The following is a 16,579-nucleotide window of genomic DNA, read 5'->3' as shown; positions in this document are numbered from 1 at the left end:
GATACTTGAACACATACACAAATAGATTTATCACTTAAAGGTGGGCACAGGGGTTAAACACTGATTCAGGTCTTAAGTGTTCTTTGTACTGTAACTCCCTGTGTGCACGTTTCTTTTTTCTTTTCTCTCTTCTGCTTTTTGCACTGCCCTCCTTCTGCACTGTCACTCTCACCACATTAAACATACCCTCTGTGTCTTTGTATGCACACAGTTGTCTCCCTGTGTGTCTGTGTTACATGTGCCTTTGTGAGAAAGTGACGCTCTGTATAAAGTTGCCTGCTGGCCTGTGACCCATCACAGGGCTGCTTCTTAGAGTCGCTGTCACTACAAGCTTCAGGGGTCAACCATGATAATAAATCCCACGGTTCTGCTTTTTTAAAGGCTTTCTGGTCTTGATTCGTATCAGTGGTGGTCAGTGAATTTACATGTTATTCACCTTGTAGTGCCACATAATCATGGGGTGTAACACCCGGGTATAATCGGTGTGTCTGCATCGGGCTCTTAGTGTGTATGATAACAGAAAGAGAAGAAAAATGCCTTGACGTAGTCAGGAGAGATGACTTCTTTTAGTGGTGATCACTTATAAGTTGATTTGTTTCAGCAGCATTTTCACTACTACTTCAGACTTTATCCTACAGTATCAGTGACGGTCATCTCTGTGGTGAGAGTGTACATGTGCAGTCAAGGAGGACCAGGGTTCATGTGTTATCTCTCACCTTCTCTAGCTGAGTCTGAACTGGGCTTCATGTGACTTGATGGTGGAAACATACCAGAGAGGAAAAAACAAAAAATGTTTGACTTTTTAGTTAAATTCCTTTGATAGGCTTCTTTTTATTTCTCTGTTGTATTTAGGATTCTGCTTTGATTAAAGGTACAGTGTGTAGAATTTAGTGATATCGAGTGTTGAAATTGCATGTTGCAGCTGAACTCACCTCACCCTCTCCTTCCAGACGTGAAAAAGAACCTGTGCTAGCTTCAGTTGTCATAAAAACTCGAAAGGTGTTTAGTTTGTTCAGTCTGGACTAATGTGAAAAAACATGGCGGCCTCCATAGAGAGGACCCCCTCTATGTAAATATAAAGGGAGTATATTTCTGGAGTAAAGAAAACTACAATTCATACAATTTAGATGAAACAAACTAGTGAACATCATGAGGATTATTCTACATTAAATGTCTGCCAATAGTTCCCTTTCAACTAAATCTTACACACTGGAGCTTTAACACTGAGTTATTCTCAAAAAATGGAAGTATAAAAGACATATTTTAATTCTTATTATATACAAGATCATATTTTTCCTTTAAAAGAATTACCAAAAATTGATGAAAAAAATAAAACTGAATACAGATGTCTCAGTGTGAAAATATGAGCCAAAGCTGTCATAGATGTACTGTAAAATAAAAACACAAGATCTCCATAGTGGAATTTACACGTCATGTCCTGCCTCCTGTCATGCTCTGTCCTCCTGCCAGAAATTTACAGATACTTCCCTGTTGTTGTGAATGTGTCTGACCCTGAAAATCTCCCACTGAGAAAACTCTGGAAAATGTCCAAAACACTATTTTTGCGGACATTTTCTTGAGTTCATTCCCAAACATTCCCAGTTATAAGAAGAGGCCAGCAGCTCCGATAGCAGGAGCTGTCCACAGATAGCTTTCTCTCTTCTCTTTTCTCACACACACACACACATCCATGTTCACTTTAACTTGTCTTTCCAGGCCAGTTTGCTGTCCTTGTGAATGCATTGTGCTATTTTTAGTAGAAGTCTGAGGATTACATAAGTGTTTTTGGCACATTACTTACAGTCTATACGTGTGTGTTGCCACTATTTATTATCTTATCATCTTTATTGTGGCCACATTAAGCCTTGTAATGATTTACTGTAAAGTGACATGTGACAGTTAGATTCACACCCGACCTTGTCTCATTTGATTTTTTATTACACTGAGTTTTATTGTCTTACTTCATGCCTGCACTGGGTTTGGCTCTGGCAGCAAAACGTGTTGCTAAAAATACCCAGAAAATATTTTGGCATTCAGGAGATAATGATACAGCCGAACACTAATGTCATGTGAAAATACAATTAAAAGCTCATGCTCTATTGGTGTTGTTAAGTACAAAAAAGGTGGGGAGGGAGAGCGAGAGATTACATAAGAAGCAGCTCGGACCACCAGGCCTTTTTACACCTCTGTACTAATGTGATTTTGATACGGATACACTGACCTCGGCCTTGTCCTGATCATACTCTTCCTGGGACAAAGGGCAACCTGACACACCTACCAAACTGTTACTAATTGACCTGTTCATACATAATGCCTGACTCAGAATAACAGAGGTCAAAACATTTTGTGTGTGTGTGCCAACTTGCTGGAGAGGAGCTGTGTTTAACAGCAATTATGAATAATAGATTTGGAGAGTTCAAAGAAAATCCTGGTGGCATTTTTTACAGTCATAATGTCTTCATTTAATTGTTCAAAGCCAGTGGTTTAAAACATCCAAACAAAAGCAAAGACGAATTCACTTTGTCCCTGAGTTCATTGGACTTGTGCAGTATGCTTGTATCAACTTGAACTTAATAATAAACTAGAGTGGCACGAAGAAGAGAACATGCCTCCCAACAGTCCCCTCATGAAACCGCATTTATATTCAATCAATAGGTACCCATTTTTATTTACATCTGCACCAAATTGCACACACTCATAAATATCAGTCCTCTAAACATACCTGATTTTTTAAAATTAAGATTCATGAATTATTTTCTGAGAAATTAACAGAAATGTTGTATAACGCTCTATCCCTCAATGTTAAAGACAGTGAAAACAAAATCCCTGTAGTCTCCCCGTGATTCAGATCAGAACCATAAATGAATGGGTTCTTCCTTGGCTCATGCCCCACCCCTCCACAAAATCTTTTTGTTTTTGTGTGATCCTGCTAAAAAAATACAAAGAAGATGAAAACATGGGCGAAAGCATCTTGTTTTGACTATATTCTCATTGTTAGTGGAGTCCTTCATATGGTGGAGGGGGAGTTGTACTTATACAACATTTAATTCCAGGGTGGGCCAATGTTTTCCTCAGCCTGCTACTTCAGTCAAACATTTCCCCAGCGCACCCTTTGGTCTCAAAGAATCACCATGAAGTCTTTTTGTTCAGTTTGTTGGTGGAGAACGACAGCAAGAGTAAAAGTGTGAGCCTTACATCACTGCTTACAATACAACTGGGATTTCATTGGATTTTGATCAACTGAGGCCATGTTTAGAGGAGAAGCAGCATTTCTATCTATGTACTGATGGATGTCACCATGTTACCATCTGCATTTCCAGGCGGGAAAATCTGCGTCAGTTATGTTCTACCAGAAAAAGCAAATGAAGCGCTGGTCCCTGGTGGTCTGTGGAGAGAGAGAGAGAGCTGTGTGACATTAAAGGGAAGAGGAGAAGAAGATATTTTCTATTCATAACCATTTCTTAAGGATTTCTCACAGTACAGCTCATGGAAGCAGGGGAGGTGTGTGTGTGTGTGTGTGTGTGTGTGTGTGTGTGTGTGTGTGTGTGTGTGTGTGTGTGTGTGTGTGTGTGTGTGTGTGTGTGTGTGTGTGTGTGTGTGTGTGTGTGTGTGTGTTTAAATCTTTTTGTGGACAATTTTAAGCATAGATCCTACAAAGTTAGGACAGTTTGACCAGTCTTGACTTTTTCGATGGGCTGTTTTAGGGTTAGAATGAGGTTAAGGTGAGGGTTAGGCATTTTAAAGGCATGGTTAAAGTTAAGGTAAGGGGCTAGGGAATGTATTGTCAATATGTGTCCTCAATAAGATAGAACTCACGTGTGTGAAGAACTCATGTGTGAGTGTGTGTGACATCTTGAATCCATGGCATAGAGCCGAATGAATCACACTGTGACTCAAATGAGACTTTTAGGTTCATCACCTTAAAGGAAGTTGTGTAAAGTTTAGGTCTTAGAAGGAGAACAAACATCTGTTAACTTGCTGCATGTGTACAATTTATCAAGATACAAGATGATGATAACAAGAGTAAATATGTGGCCCAGTGTGTGAACAAGTGTAAAACTAAGTGACACGCAAGTCATCATTAGCGTCCCGACCTTTGCAGCAGGACCAAGGTCTGTTGTTTCCTGCTCAAGGACTGTCCTCTGCTGCAGAGCGACAGCCTCCCGAGAGAAACTCAGAGCCCCCGTGAAGTGAGACACTAAAATGCCGTCTTAACCGCTGTGTGTGTCTGTTTGTGTGTGTGTGTGTTGAGAGTGACGCAGTGATAGTGACGCAGTGATAGTTGCAGTGCGTCATTGCTTGTGTCAACCCACTGCGCTACATATAACACACACACAAACTTGCAAGGAGCCGCTGATAAACAGATTGTGGATGATGAAAAAGGGACATATGTATTCTTTCATCCATCTTGCCTTTATTACACAGATCAGCGACAGGAGGGGGTTGGGGTATAATTTGGATTTTATTGATGCAAATAATAAAACATGCCTATCAATCTGCTGTTTAATCTTGATAATTATTTAATCTTGGTTTCAATTCATGTCATTTATATTTTTTCACATTGCGTTCCACTCTTGTTGTATTTGGGAGCTGGTTCCTGTCAGAATAAGTTCTTGATGTTTGAGATGGTGTGACAAAGGTCCTGTGTTAGACCGAAAGCCAAGAACTCGTGTTAACGGGGTACATCAGACTTCCCATGGATGTTCTATTAATTCCCTCAGTTGTGAATTAAAAAGAAAAGCTGTATTGAGGTAAATGTCCAGACATTTTTTGGAGTTTATCTTTCACATATAAAGAACGCAGCAGCATTCACAAAAGCAGGAAAATGTTCGGGGCATTCAGGCGAGGGATGGAGGCTGGGCAGAGCATGCAGGAGGCATGGCATGACATAAACTCTGCTGCATAAATAAGGTGATTTTATTTACAGCACATCCACACAGACGCCCGCCCCTATCACCAAAAGCTCCGGGATCTCCCAGTCATTGTAGACATCTTTGTTGGTGTCTTCTACATGTATGGTGCCTCTTTTCGTGCTGAGATATTTGGATTTTTTAAATTTTTGAGTGAGTCGCGGGCACAGTTCTGACCCAACCCTTTGCTGTGTGTCTTCTCCAATTCTCTCTTCCCATTTCACGCTTACTATCCTGTCAAAAAAGGCAAAATGCCTCAAAAAGCATCTCATTAACATCATTAGCACACCCACTCGCTGGCTGTTTCTGGACGTTTTCCTCGCTTGGACATTCTCCTGACATTTTATTTGGATCTGACAGAAAAGTTTATGGAAAATGTCCGTGCGACTGACTCAGACATTTTTGTTCTCATATTTATCCTCTGCAAAATTTCTGGAAAAATGTCCAGACTTTAATGCATCTCTCAAAGCAACTAAAGAGAGAGATAAATGAGGTGGCGAGAAAAAAAAAGGAAAGGGGAGGAAGGAGTGGGAGAGAGTGAGGAACTCCCTAGACTCAAATGATGGCACAAAAGAGGGAAGGGGAGGGATGGGAGGGTATTTGAAGGAGTATAGTGTGAGAGTCTCATCCCTCAGTTCAGTGTGTCCAAATATGGAGGCATGCGCTGTTGCATTGGGGCCTGTAGTCAGGACCCACCACAGACCAGTGGAGGGGAGAGGGTGGGAGAAAGAAGAAGTGAGCAGAGAAAGCAGAAACAAGACGAGTAGTTAGATATAAAGGTAGTAAGAGGTGGAGAGAAACGTGAGGTTTGGCAAGACAAGAAAGGGAAGAATTCAAGACGAAGGTTAGAGATAGAAGTTGGACGCTACTGGAGGGCCGAGTCTCTGAGAAGGGAAAACATGTTGAAGTCTATTTTTAGTGCTGGAGTTGTTTATTTTCTGACTGTTCCAAGCAGTGACATGAAAGTGAAGAATGTGAGAAAAGGTTAGATGAAGCTGGAAGAGAGGAGGGGAAGTTTCGCCGCTGTCTGTCTTCTCCAAGTCCTTCTCCTCTTCAGTTTTTCAGGTTGACTCAGGTTGTTTTAGAAGTGTAACTGGTTTGAGTAACTGTTCAAGTGCCTCCCTCTGTCTTCCATAGTCACACACATGTTCACTTTTCAGTGTTGTGGGACCAGAGGGAAGCTGGCGACCCGTAAGGTCGAAGATCATTTGTCAGGAAGTGCAGAGTCCGGATTGGGATCTGCCCTCTGGGGATTATATGAAATGTCAGCTTCGGTCTGAAACGTTCACCCAGACGCTCTCACAGGAAGGCTGCCGAATGGGGCCTGTCTGTGCGTTTGTGGAGGGACTGAGGTAAGCGAAGATGCGGTGTCACAGACCTGAATAATGCTAATGTTGGTAAGAGCTGATGTGAAATGTAAGGCTGCAACTACCAATGATTTCCATAGTCAAGTAAATAGTCTTTTCTTTAACAAATTCATTAGTTTTCACAATGATGTTAGCAATTTGTGAAAAAGAGCTTTCACAGGACGTCTCCATAGTCCTAAACCCCGAAATATAGTTATTTAGAGTGATATGATAAATATCAGTAATTATCACAATATAATTTTCATCAAAAGTACTATAACAAGAGTTCAATAAATATCGATATAATGGTTATGCATTGTGCAAACACAGTGAGGAGGTATAACACAAAATTGATATCAGTCTCTGCCCCTAAAGAAAGTTTAGAACCACAACCTTTACTCAGGAGCAAAAATCTTTAAAGGTCTGTAAACTTTAAAAGAAATAATAATGTGACATTTATCACAGTAATTATTCATATAGCCTGATATGAAAATGTTTATCTTGGAATAATTTTTGGCCATTTCACCCAGCCCAGAATCCTTGAATCATTGTGTTTCAGAAGCTTGTGGCAGCATATTTTCCACACATTCAAATACTATTTTCTTTTCAGCTTAAGTTCAGTGTTTTTTTTATGTGTCAGTGTGTCAGGAAAGCAGGAGTAACAGAGTATTTTTTTTTGATGAATGTGTATGCGTGTATGCGTGTATGCAATTGCGTTTGCGCGTGTGTGTGTGTGTGTGTGCGCGCGCGCACGTGTGTGTCCACAGTGCGCATGGTCTTCAGGTGTGTATGTGGAATTTGACAGCTCAGCTATGCTTCCTCTCCATTCATCCCTCTGTTCATTCATAGATTGATTCATGTGCCTACACACTTGGTCTGCTCATACTGTGTGTGTGTGTGTGTGTGTGTGTGTGTGTGTGTTTGTTTGTTTGTGTGTGTGTGTGTGTGTGTGTGTGTGCGCACGCCTATGTGTGTGCGCTTTGGATGGATGTGTTTTCAATATGTGAGAATATGAAGTGCAAAGAGGACCGCAGTGCACTACCTTGGATGAGTCATACACGTAGGACAGGCCAGGTTTGTGTGTGTGTCTGATATCAATCCAGTTTGTCTCAGACAGAGCCTCATATTACCTGGAAAGGATATCTTGTGTGTGAAGGGCTATGCTCTTTAGTGGATGATGTTTGTTTATGAACACAAACACAAAAGTTGTTTGATAAATTCAAATTTCTCATTCTCCGGAGCCACATTCATGCATGGATCACAGCAGCCTCCACATTTAGGCTAAAAACATGGTGATCTTGTTTCGAATGTCGTTGTGTTGGCAATCATGACTCGGTTTTCCGCAGTCTTTGTCACTCAGGTGAATAACATGCATCATACCTTTGTAAGTAAATCCACGGCCCCACTCATTTTTGGGTATAGTGTTTTGGTGCATCAAGGCCGATCTGGACGTTCGAAAGGTTTCTCACTATTCCACTGGAACCACAACTCACCCACCAACCCACCAGGCACTCGTCCTTCCTGGTCTCACCCAAAACCATGTAGGGCAGAAAATGCTGCTGGACACAGGTATTCTTGCAGATTGCTCAAATAATAGCTTGGCTATACATGTAAGCAGTTGTTTCATTGTAAAATGCATCATTTAACTCCTCTACACCTGTTAGCAGAGACAACAGGGTCAGCGATGCTTGGAGAACGGCACCACAACATTGCATATATATACTGTATATTAAGATCAGATGCATACCACGCACACAGAAATGTTCTGCAATGGAAAAGAAAGTTTAAAAAAAATCCTTGATCTGCCCCTTTAATTGATTCTGCCCCAAATGTTATTGGATTCTTTGTTGGCCCATATCCCGTCCTTCCACCAAGTTTTAAAAAATCGTCTAAATCGGTAATCCTGCTGACAAACAGGAATGAAAACCTATGAACCTCCTTAGTGGCGGTGAAGACGATTAAGCCACCTCAAATTTAGTAAATTCCATTCTTGTTGTCACACAAAGTTCATGCTGGGATCTATAGGCTCCATCCAGTGCAGTTATGATTATGCACACTATATGTATGTCTGTGTTGTAGCAGTGATGGTCGTAGCAGCAGCAGCTGTCCTCATCTGAACCCTCTCTCCTGCCAGCTGCTGTCAATAAATCAATAAAAACCATTGATCTGAGACTTCAGAGTGCTCGTGTCACTTTCTTTCCGATAGTGCTGCCCTTACACACACACACACACACACACACAAACAAGCACACATGCACGCACGGAGTGATTCAGAAGAAAGGGATTTAATTTGTTTCTTAGAGCTTTAATTGTCACACAGAAGATACATGTAGCACTTAACTGTACATATAGTTAATACTTGTACTTTTACACACATTAACCTCGGTTCATTGGAAAACTACTCATTTTAATCTCCGTCTTTTTGTCCAGCTTTTAAATGCCCGCGCAATTCAAGTGAGAATTGGGCCAAGCCGTCAGAAAGCTGAAATGGAAGTAGACGAGGAATGCAGGTTATGTGAGGCATGCTAAACTCAGTGACCTTCAAGGTACTCACGGTTCCTTCCTCCTCATCTCTGCGCCGTCGGCTGCTCTCTCTGCTTTTTGCTATCTCCTTTATCTTTATCTCTGCGGTGTCTTGAACTCGTCAGCATTGTTCCTTTCATGCAGGAGAGTGAGAAGGAAGATTGCAAGATGCGTGCCTAATGTAGCTATCCACCACAACAGACATAGCTGGCTTTCACTGACGCTTTTGAGTTTCTTTTAACACTTCAGCAGTGAATCTCAGCCACCTGCAAACTGGAAGTATGTACAATATGTTTCATTTTGAGTTTTTATGACCTAGGAACTATCAATACAAGTTGTTGTCACTGGGATTTGCTGTGATATGTTGATAGACTTTGTGCCTTTGCTATTATGGAAGATTTTACCTTTGTGTAACACAGAAAAAAAAAAGCAAAATTACATTTAGCTCCTTCAGTTTATTGGGTCTGGTATTGACCACGCTGCGTCACTGTTGCACTCTTATAACAAACTGGGACACCAACAGAGATGATAAGAATAAGACCAAGCCACCAAGATGAACATTAGATGCACAAAGTAAGCGTTTTTACTTTACTTTTACTTCGAATGTCACAAAAATTATATTTTAAGATAATATAGGAATTTTCTTTGAGCCAACATCTAGAGAAGATGAGAAGTTGGAAGAAGACCATAAAGTGTATATAAAGATGGACAATGTTAGAGGTGTACTTTGACTTGTTGGTTTGTGTCCCATCCACTAACAAGGAGGTAGTTACCTCTACCACAGGATAAGATCTAAATCATTACTGTTGTCAGGGAGGTTATGTTTTCATCCGCGTTTGTTTGTTCATCAGCAGGATTAGGCAAAAAGTACCGGATGGATTACCACAAAACACTTGGTGCAAGGATGCGGTATTGGTCAGGGAAGAGAACCCATGAAATGTTGGTGCCGATCAAGAGGCTTAAACATTGTGAGATAGGGCAACATAAGGTGATTTCTCAATGTGAACATATTTAGGTGGTTGTTATCGATAAGTATGTGCTATCACCAATGTGTTGTAGAGATGTAATGTGGCTTAAGCTGTAAGGATTGTTTTAATTTAAGCGGACTGTTCCCTCATTTGGTGTTTTCCTATGTTTACACCAGCATGTGAATGCCCAGTGCACGTGAGCGGTCTTCAGATTTATCAGGCTTGTTAGTATGAACAGGTAGATGCCAAAACGCTTGTATGGACAGAGTTCGTTTTAGTTTGAAAATGTAGTTATGAAGCCTTAATTGTGTCCTGCTTTCCTTACTGTTTTTCCCCTAAATTGTTTTCCTTGATTTTTTTCCAGGGTTTTTTCACTTATGTACTCCATCAAAAAATGTATGTGGTTTTAAATTTTTTCATAAAACACAGTTGAATAAATCTTGTCTTACATGAGTTTAACAGCAGTTTAACTGAACTTCTCAGTCACGTATTGAAGTTTACACGTTAATAGCTTTTGTTTTAAGTTTCCTAATACAACGTGTAACCAGTAGATTGTGGTTTCTGACTGTGGCGGATGCATAAAAGAGTTCAGTGTTTTAATGGGAAAGACTGGAGGAAAATAATCAATCTTCTAACTTTTAATGCATTATTTTATAATTATTTGATTATTTCCTGTCTCAGTGAGCGACTGGATATCAAGAGATCAAAATAGAAAGAGGCAGATGAGCCATCATTAGTGAATTCACAGCCTTATGGTTGGCTTGTTGTGCAGAAGGTGCCTGTTAACATCCATTAAAATCTTGATAGAGTTGAGTGCCTATGAGCTAATGGACAGCAGAGAAAAGCAGTGGAGCTTTGCATGAAGGTCCATTACATTAAAACAGTTTTTCTGGGTTTAATGTTGTGGTGTGTGTGTGTGTGTGTGTGTGTGTGTGTGTGTGTGTGTGTATGTGTGTGAGAGGCTCGAAATCTCATAAATGGTCTTTGTTGCTGTTTGGCAGAGAACTCAAACCCTAAGATAGGATTGTTGTTGGCCTAAAGGCTTCGGACGTCTGCCAAGTCCACATTGTCCTTGGGCCCGGAACAAAACACACAGTGCTTCCAGTTTCTCGAGATGAGTTCATTGCATTCATAACTGATTTTATTTATGCAAACAAGGAAGCTGGACAAAAGTCTGGTGAAACTTTTTCATGCCCATTGGTTCTGCAGTGGCTGACTTAACCTCTGGTGTATTGTTGTATATGGTGCTGACGACAGATTAACCTTGAATCAGTGAAACAGTCAATCATAGAAACTAAGGTTCTGCCAGTAATGAGATAAATTTATGATTGTTAAGACAAGTCTGTATAATCACAAGTGTTTTATACGGTCACTGTTGGTTTCAGGTGGAAAAAGCAGCACAGCCTTTACTGATATTCAAACTCAGGTCGCTGTTCTACAAATGTCCTATTTGTTATTAGATATTAATGTCAAACTGCCTCACTAAAACATGTGAAAAGTGGAGAGAACAGATGAAACGGATTAACCTGTACAGAAAGGGAGGATTGGAAGAGAGGGACGAATGATTACAGCTGTAGATGCATCCAGTGAAATGAGAGACAGACGTGTGTGTGTGTGCGTGTGTGTGAACACACCTACTCAGCATCAGACTGACGCACATGCCCTTCACATATGGGTTGGGGGCTCATCAGTCACTCTTACACAGACGGACACATCATCACGTTTCTTCCTTTTTCTGTATAATAAAACACTGATGGTCGACCTGAGCTCATGCATCACAGGGAGCAGAGTTTCAAAGTTAATACGATGCTGTGTCAGACAGGGACAGCACAAAGTTTCTCAGAAGATAATCCCAAATAATCCTGCTTGTTTTTCCGTGTCATTCATGTATTTACAAAAAGGTTTTAGCCAGCCCCTTGGGCTCATTCACTTTGGATCATTTACAAAGTCATTTCAAAAAAAGAGAACTAGATAAAAGCTGCTTTTTCCACAGTTAGGTCTTCAGTTGCAAATTTCATTTTTATGATGGAGCAAAAAAATATTTGAGCTACAACAAAGCTGATAGAGATGATAGTTTTACCTCAGCCAAGGAGGTTATATTCTCTTTATTTAACATTGTGAGAAATTCACAGTTTTACATTTTACATTTTCAGCAATTTCTCAGAGAATAATTCATGGATCTTGAAATTAACAAAATCAGGTACATTTAGAGGACAGATAATTTGGTGCAGATCCAAATAAGAATCCAGTTCTAGTGAATCTAAATGCGGTTTCATTAAGGGAGTGTTGGGCCTTGGATGAGATTTGTGCTCTAATGAGTGTCATTCTAGTTTATTTGATTGATTTTTATTTAATATTTGTAAATTATCTGCTGTGATAATCCAACCATAATGAATTCAAATGCATTGATACATTATTTCTCCGGAATGAGCGTCTGCAGGGTTCTTGTACACATGTACGGTGTTGAAAATCACTATCAGTCTGTGCTGCAGGGACCACTCATGCCCAGAAGAAGCCAAATGAGGGCTTTGTTTTCTGAGTTAATCATGTGCATAATAATGAAATGTATGAGGAGTGATCAGTTTGAGGCAGGGAGCCCATAAAGACTCCTGTATGTCCCCTTTATGGTCCACTAGTTGCTTCTCTGGTCATCACCATGCTAACAAAGGTGAACATCTTTAGCTGTTTGAACAAAGAGGCCAGATCGGCAGGTTACTGTGTGTTTGGTCAGGCTGATAGCGGCTGGCTGTGGGCCAACACTTTTATCCACTGTTTGTGTTTTGTCTCGTTGGCCCTGCGGCAGTGTGAACACGGCCAGAGCTCTGGGATGATTTGCAAACATTGTTGGTGAAACAAGCAGTGTTGCATTACCTCCTGCTTGTGCATGAAACATGAGTGGCTTACAACTGCAGGTATGTCTGTAACTATAATAATAATGATAATGATAATGATCCTAATTTTGTACAGCTCTTTTCTCGACAAAGTTACAAAGAGCTTAACAAAAGGACAAAACAATCAAATAAAAAATATATATATGTTATTATAATAAATTATAAAACAAATAAGAATTCAAATTCAGTTCATATTCAAGCTTAATAGAAAGCTATGTTTCCTTTGTTTTCTACAAAAGTCAAATAAATATTTTTTTAATATTTCACCTCAAGTTTAGTCTGATCAGCAACTAAATAAAAAGATTATTCAATAATGATATGAAGTATAAAACAAAGAACCACAAGCTATTTGTCTTTTTAAATTTACTAAAAGACGTTTTAGCAAAATTATAATCTTTCTTGTGTGGTTGACTGATTTATTGTTTCGCAGATGGAACAGGCAGCAGTCCTCACATGAGAGGATTTGTTGCACAGTGAATTTTTTGCACAAAAAAATAATTCCCTCAAGCTTCCTGGCAGGTTTGAATTCTAATGCAATGATGAAGTTCAGTATTATTACCATCACTTTGACTTCTGTGAATGACAACAGATGCTGGAGTTGGTGGAACTGCTCCTGTGCCACTGGTGCCTCTTTTCTGTGTTTTTCTTCTGTCACCTTTAAGTCGAACCAAGAAAATAATGAAAGTTGGGATTATGAAATTCTAACCAGAATGGGTTTTCTGTTTTTCAGGGCTGCAGACCTACCTGATCTCAGGGAGGAAGTTGGAGCTCGATGTGCAGTGTGGCTTTTCTCAGGTGGGACTGCCTGCTCGGGATTTTGCTGCAGTCGGACTGTCCTCCTGTCCTCAGTCCCACACACCAGACCTCATCCCTGGGGGAGCGCAGGCTGCAGAGCTCCTACTGCCCCACCAGCCACCAGACAGGATCGGGGTAAGTCAGGTTCAAAATAAAAAGGAAGACAACTCCTGATGATTGTTGCACCAGTTTCTTTACTAAACTAACCTTCACAGTGCTTGCACTTCATGATAGCTGTGCTTTTGGAAACCTACTAATTTTACTCTCCACACTCTCCAACAAGAAGACAGTCCTTTTCCATTACTTCCTAATGGTAATGATGTCAGAGACGATGCCCTTTGACTGAGACTGACTTAACTGTCAGTCTGCTTTCAGACATGCACTGAACTTTGGAGAACCTGCTGACATTTTCCGGCTGTATATGAGAACCTAAATGTCAGAGTGAGAGGCTCTGGACTTTCCACAAAATTTCTTGGGCCAGTCCCTTAGTGAAAACTCTGCAGAATGTCCAAAGCCGCCGATGTGAGAACTCAGCATGAGATACTCCGCAGGAGTCATTGCGAAAAGAGTGCTGTTGATGACATTTGATGCAAAAAGGAAAAACAACAATCTCTGAGTTAAGAGTGGTTCCATACACGTAAAAGAGGTTAAGAGAGCTGCTGTGATAAGGGCAGACGCTGGTGTTGATGGGCTGCAACAAAAACATGTGATCTACACAACGTTGTTCATATGTGAAACGCAAACTCTGGAGAAAGTCCTGACCCAATTCTGAAGCCAGTCCAATACAGTGCCTTGGTTTTATTAGTCAACCTCTCCCTCGTTGTCCTTTTTCCCTCTCCAGCCTCCCTGTGTGTCCCGTAGCGTGGCCTTGTCTGTGGGAACAGAGCAGAGCGAGGATGTGGCTGTGTTGAATGGCTGCCAGGAAGAGCACAAGACAAGTAGTGCCAAGGTAAACATGCATGCTTGCACAGTAAGTGCACAAGTGCACCTGTCAAACACTCCTCTTGTGTCCTTCGTCTCCATCTCCCCCTCCATCTTCTGACTCTTGTCTCTCTCTTCCTCTTTGCTTTCTTCACCTCCTCCAGTTCATCCCAGGTCACAGCCCCCGGGCGGCCAACGGTCTCCTGAGTCCCCCACTGGAAGACCCAGTGCGGGCCAGCCAGAGCTCCTTGTGTGACATGCTTCAGGAGAAAGAGAAGAAGACCAGCACGGGAACTGGAACCAGTCTAGGCATGACTGGAGGCACGGGGACAGCGGGTCCAGGTATGGACCACTCTGCCCTGATTCAGCTGCGTGCCAAGAGCTTCAGAGAGAAGAGCGACGTCCACTTTGTGGACGTTATCAGAGAGGACAGGTAAGCATAGAGGCTAAAGGTTGAAACTGTAAAATATATATATACATAACTTTTTAACGTTCCATACATGTATGAAAAGACCCAACATTAACACTGTAAATGGCCTGATCACATAATAGAAACATTTAAACTTAATTTGTAAAGGAACAATTCCGTCCCAAGCTTTTTGATCCACATAAACAGTTGATCCTATATACTTGATCACTATAAGCAGTGTCTACTGTATTAGAATGGTACTCAGTAGATCACACCTCTGCAAAGGCCTAACACTTCCCTTAAATTTTAACGGGTTCTTCCCTGACCAATACCACATCTTTCCATCTGTTTCTTTTTTTTCTTGTGCTGGAGGGGTGAAAACATAACCTCCTTCCATTTGCTAACCCACCCATCGAGTTTGACAGATAACACATGAAGATAGGGACAAGCATTCAAACTCACTATGCTCTTAAAAACAGAATCAAGGTGGATGCAGTCCATAAAAACTAACCATGCACTCAAAGAATCTGACATTCATTACTAAGTTATGCACTAAAAAGCAATTTGTAATTTTAGTTTTGTATTGTTTCAGTACAATTTGATTTCAAAATTAAACTCATATCTCTCTGGTTCACAGCCTGATGAAAGATTACTTTTTCAAGCCACCCATCAACAAGATCAGCCTCAACTTCCTAGAAAGAACTCTGGAAAAGGCCTATCGCATCAGCTACAAGGAGGAGGTACACACACACACCCCCCTCAGTCTATGTTAGTGCACCTATCACACTGAAGCTGCTTTCAGACATGCACTGAAACCTGGAAATTTTCTGTTTAACTTTCCGGAGGGGCTGTATGTGAGAACATACATGTCAGTTTCCAAATTTTCCAATTAGCCCCCAAGTAAAATGTCTTGAAACTGTCCAGAAGATGCATAGCAAGTGAATGGGTGTGTTGATGACATTTCTAACATGTGATGGATGCAATGATAAAAAAAAATATGATATAATAAATACAAATATCTCATTAAGAAAAAGAGGTGTCATACATGTAGAATACAATAGACAATGAGATTCCAGAGCTTTTGGTGAAAAGACAAAGGGAATATTCTGACTTTTTCTAATTTACCTTTATCTGCAAATATATTTGTTAAGTCTGTGTGTGGGGAAATAAAGCACCAACAATCCACGAACAGACATGGATATCAGATAAACCATAGTTTCTAAACACATCTAGGGGTCTGTGTGTGTCTGTGCAAATGTGTGAGTGAATGGGTTAGGGATTGTTGTAACTTGTTTCTTGTATCCCCCCCGTTTCCCAAATTTTCTGCCACATTAGTGCCACTCTCACACACCTGGGACCAGTTCCAGTTGCCCCGCTATGACCTCACAGCCTTGCAGCCCTCTGCTGTTACACCAGTATTACTGCAGGACCAAAAAAAGAAAACATGCACCAATAAGTTTGTTGTTCAGTTTGTTATAACACCTATAATTATAATTTGTATAACAGCTTTCAAAAACAATTAAATTCAATTACACAGCATACGATATAAAACGACATTAGGAAAATACATGAAGTACAGAGATAAACAATTCACAACATAATAAATAGAATAGAATATAGATATAGCTTTTATCCATATGTATATGGATAAATATATATAGAATATAGAAATAGAAATAAGTTTTATTGTTTTATTGTCAAATGTTTTATTTTCTCTCTTTGCTCTCAACTTACTTTATCTATGAATAAAACTGGTTGGTAAACTTATATTAATAATAAATAACTTATACTAAATTTATGGCCATATAAAAATTAG

General features: G+C 40.4%; 1 protein-coding gene across 1 annotated transcript in view; it reads left to right on the top strand.

Moving 5' to 3' along the window:
- The window catches only part of adcy9 (adenylate cyclase 9), a 38,387-nt gene that overhangs the window by 8,773 nt on the left and 13,035 nt on the right, over positions 1-16,579 (top strand). Inside the window, exons 2-5 of the mRNA XM_020083952.2 lie at positions 13,369-13,568; positions 14,275-14,382; positions 14,519-14,787; positions 15,401-15,503. Of these exons, the coding sequence (XP_019939511.2) occupies positions 13,369-13,568; positions 14,275-14,382; positions 14,519-14,787; positions 15,401-15,503 (680 nt within the window). The remainder of the gene's footprint in view (positions 1-13,368; positions 13,569-14,274; positions 14,383-14,518; positions 14,788-15,400; positions 15,504-16,579) is intronic.

Source organism: Paralichthys olivaceus, chromosome 8, assembly GCF_024713975.1.
Source record: "Paralichthys olivaceus isolate ysfri-2021 chromosome 8, ASM2471397v2, whole genome shotgun sequence".
Classification (NCBI taxonomy): domain Eukaryota; kingdom Metazoa; phylum Chordata; class Actinopteri; order Pleuronectiformes; family Paralichthyidae; genus Paralichthys; species Paralichthys olivaceus.
The sequence above is the reverse complement of the archived record's forward strand: the minus strand, read 5'-3'. Positions and strand labels throughout refer to the sequence as shown.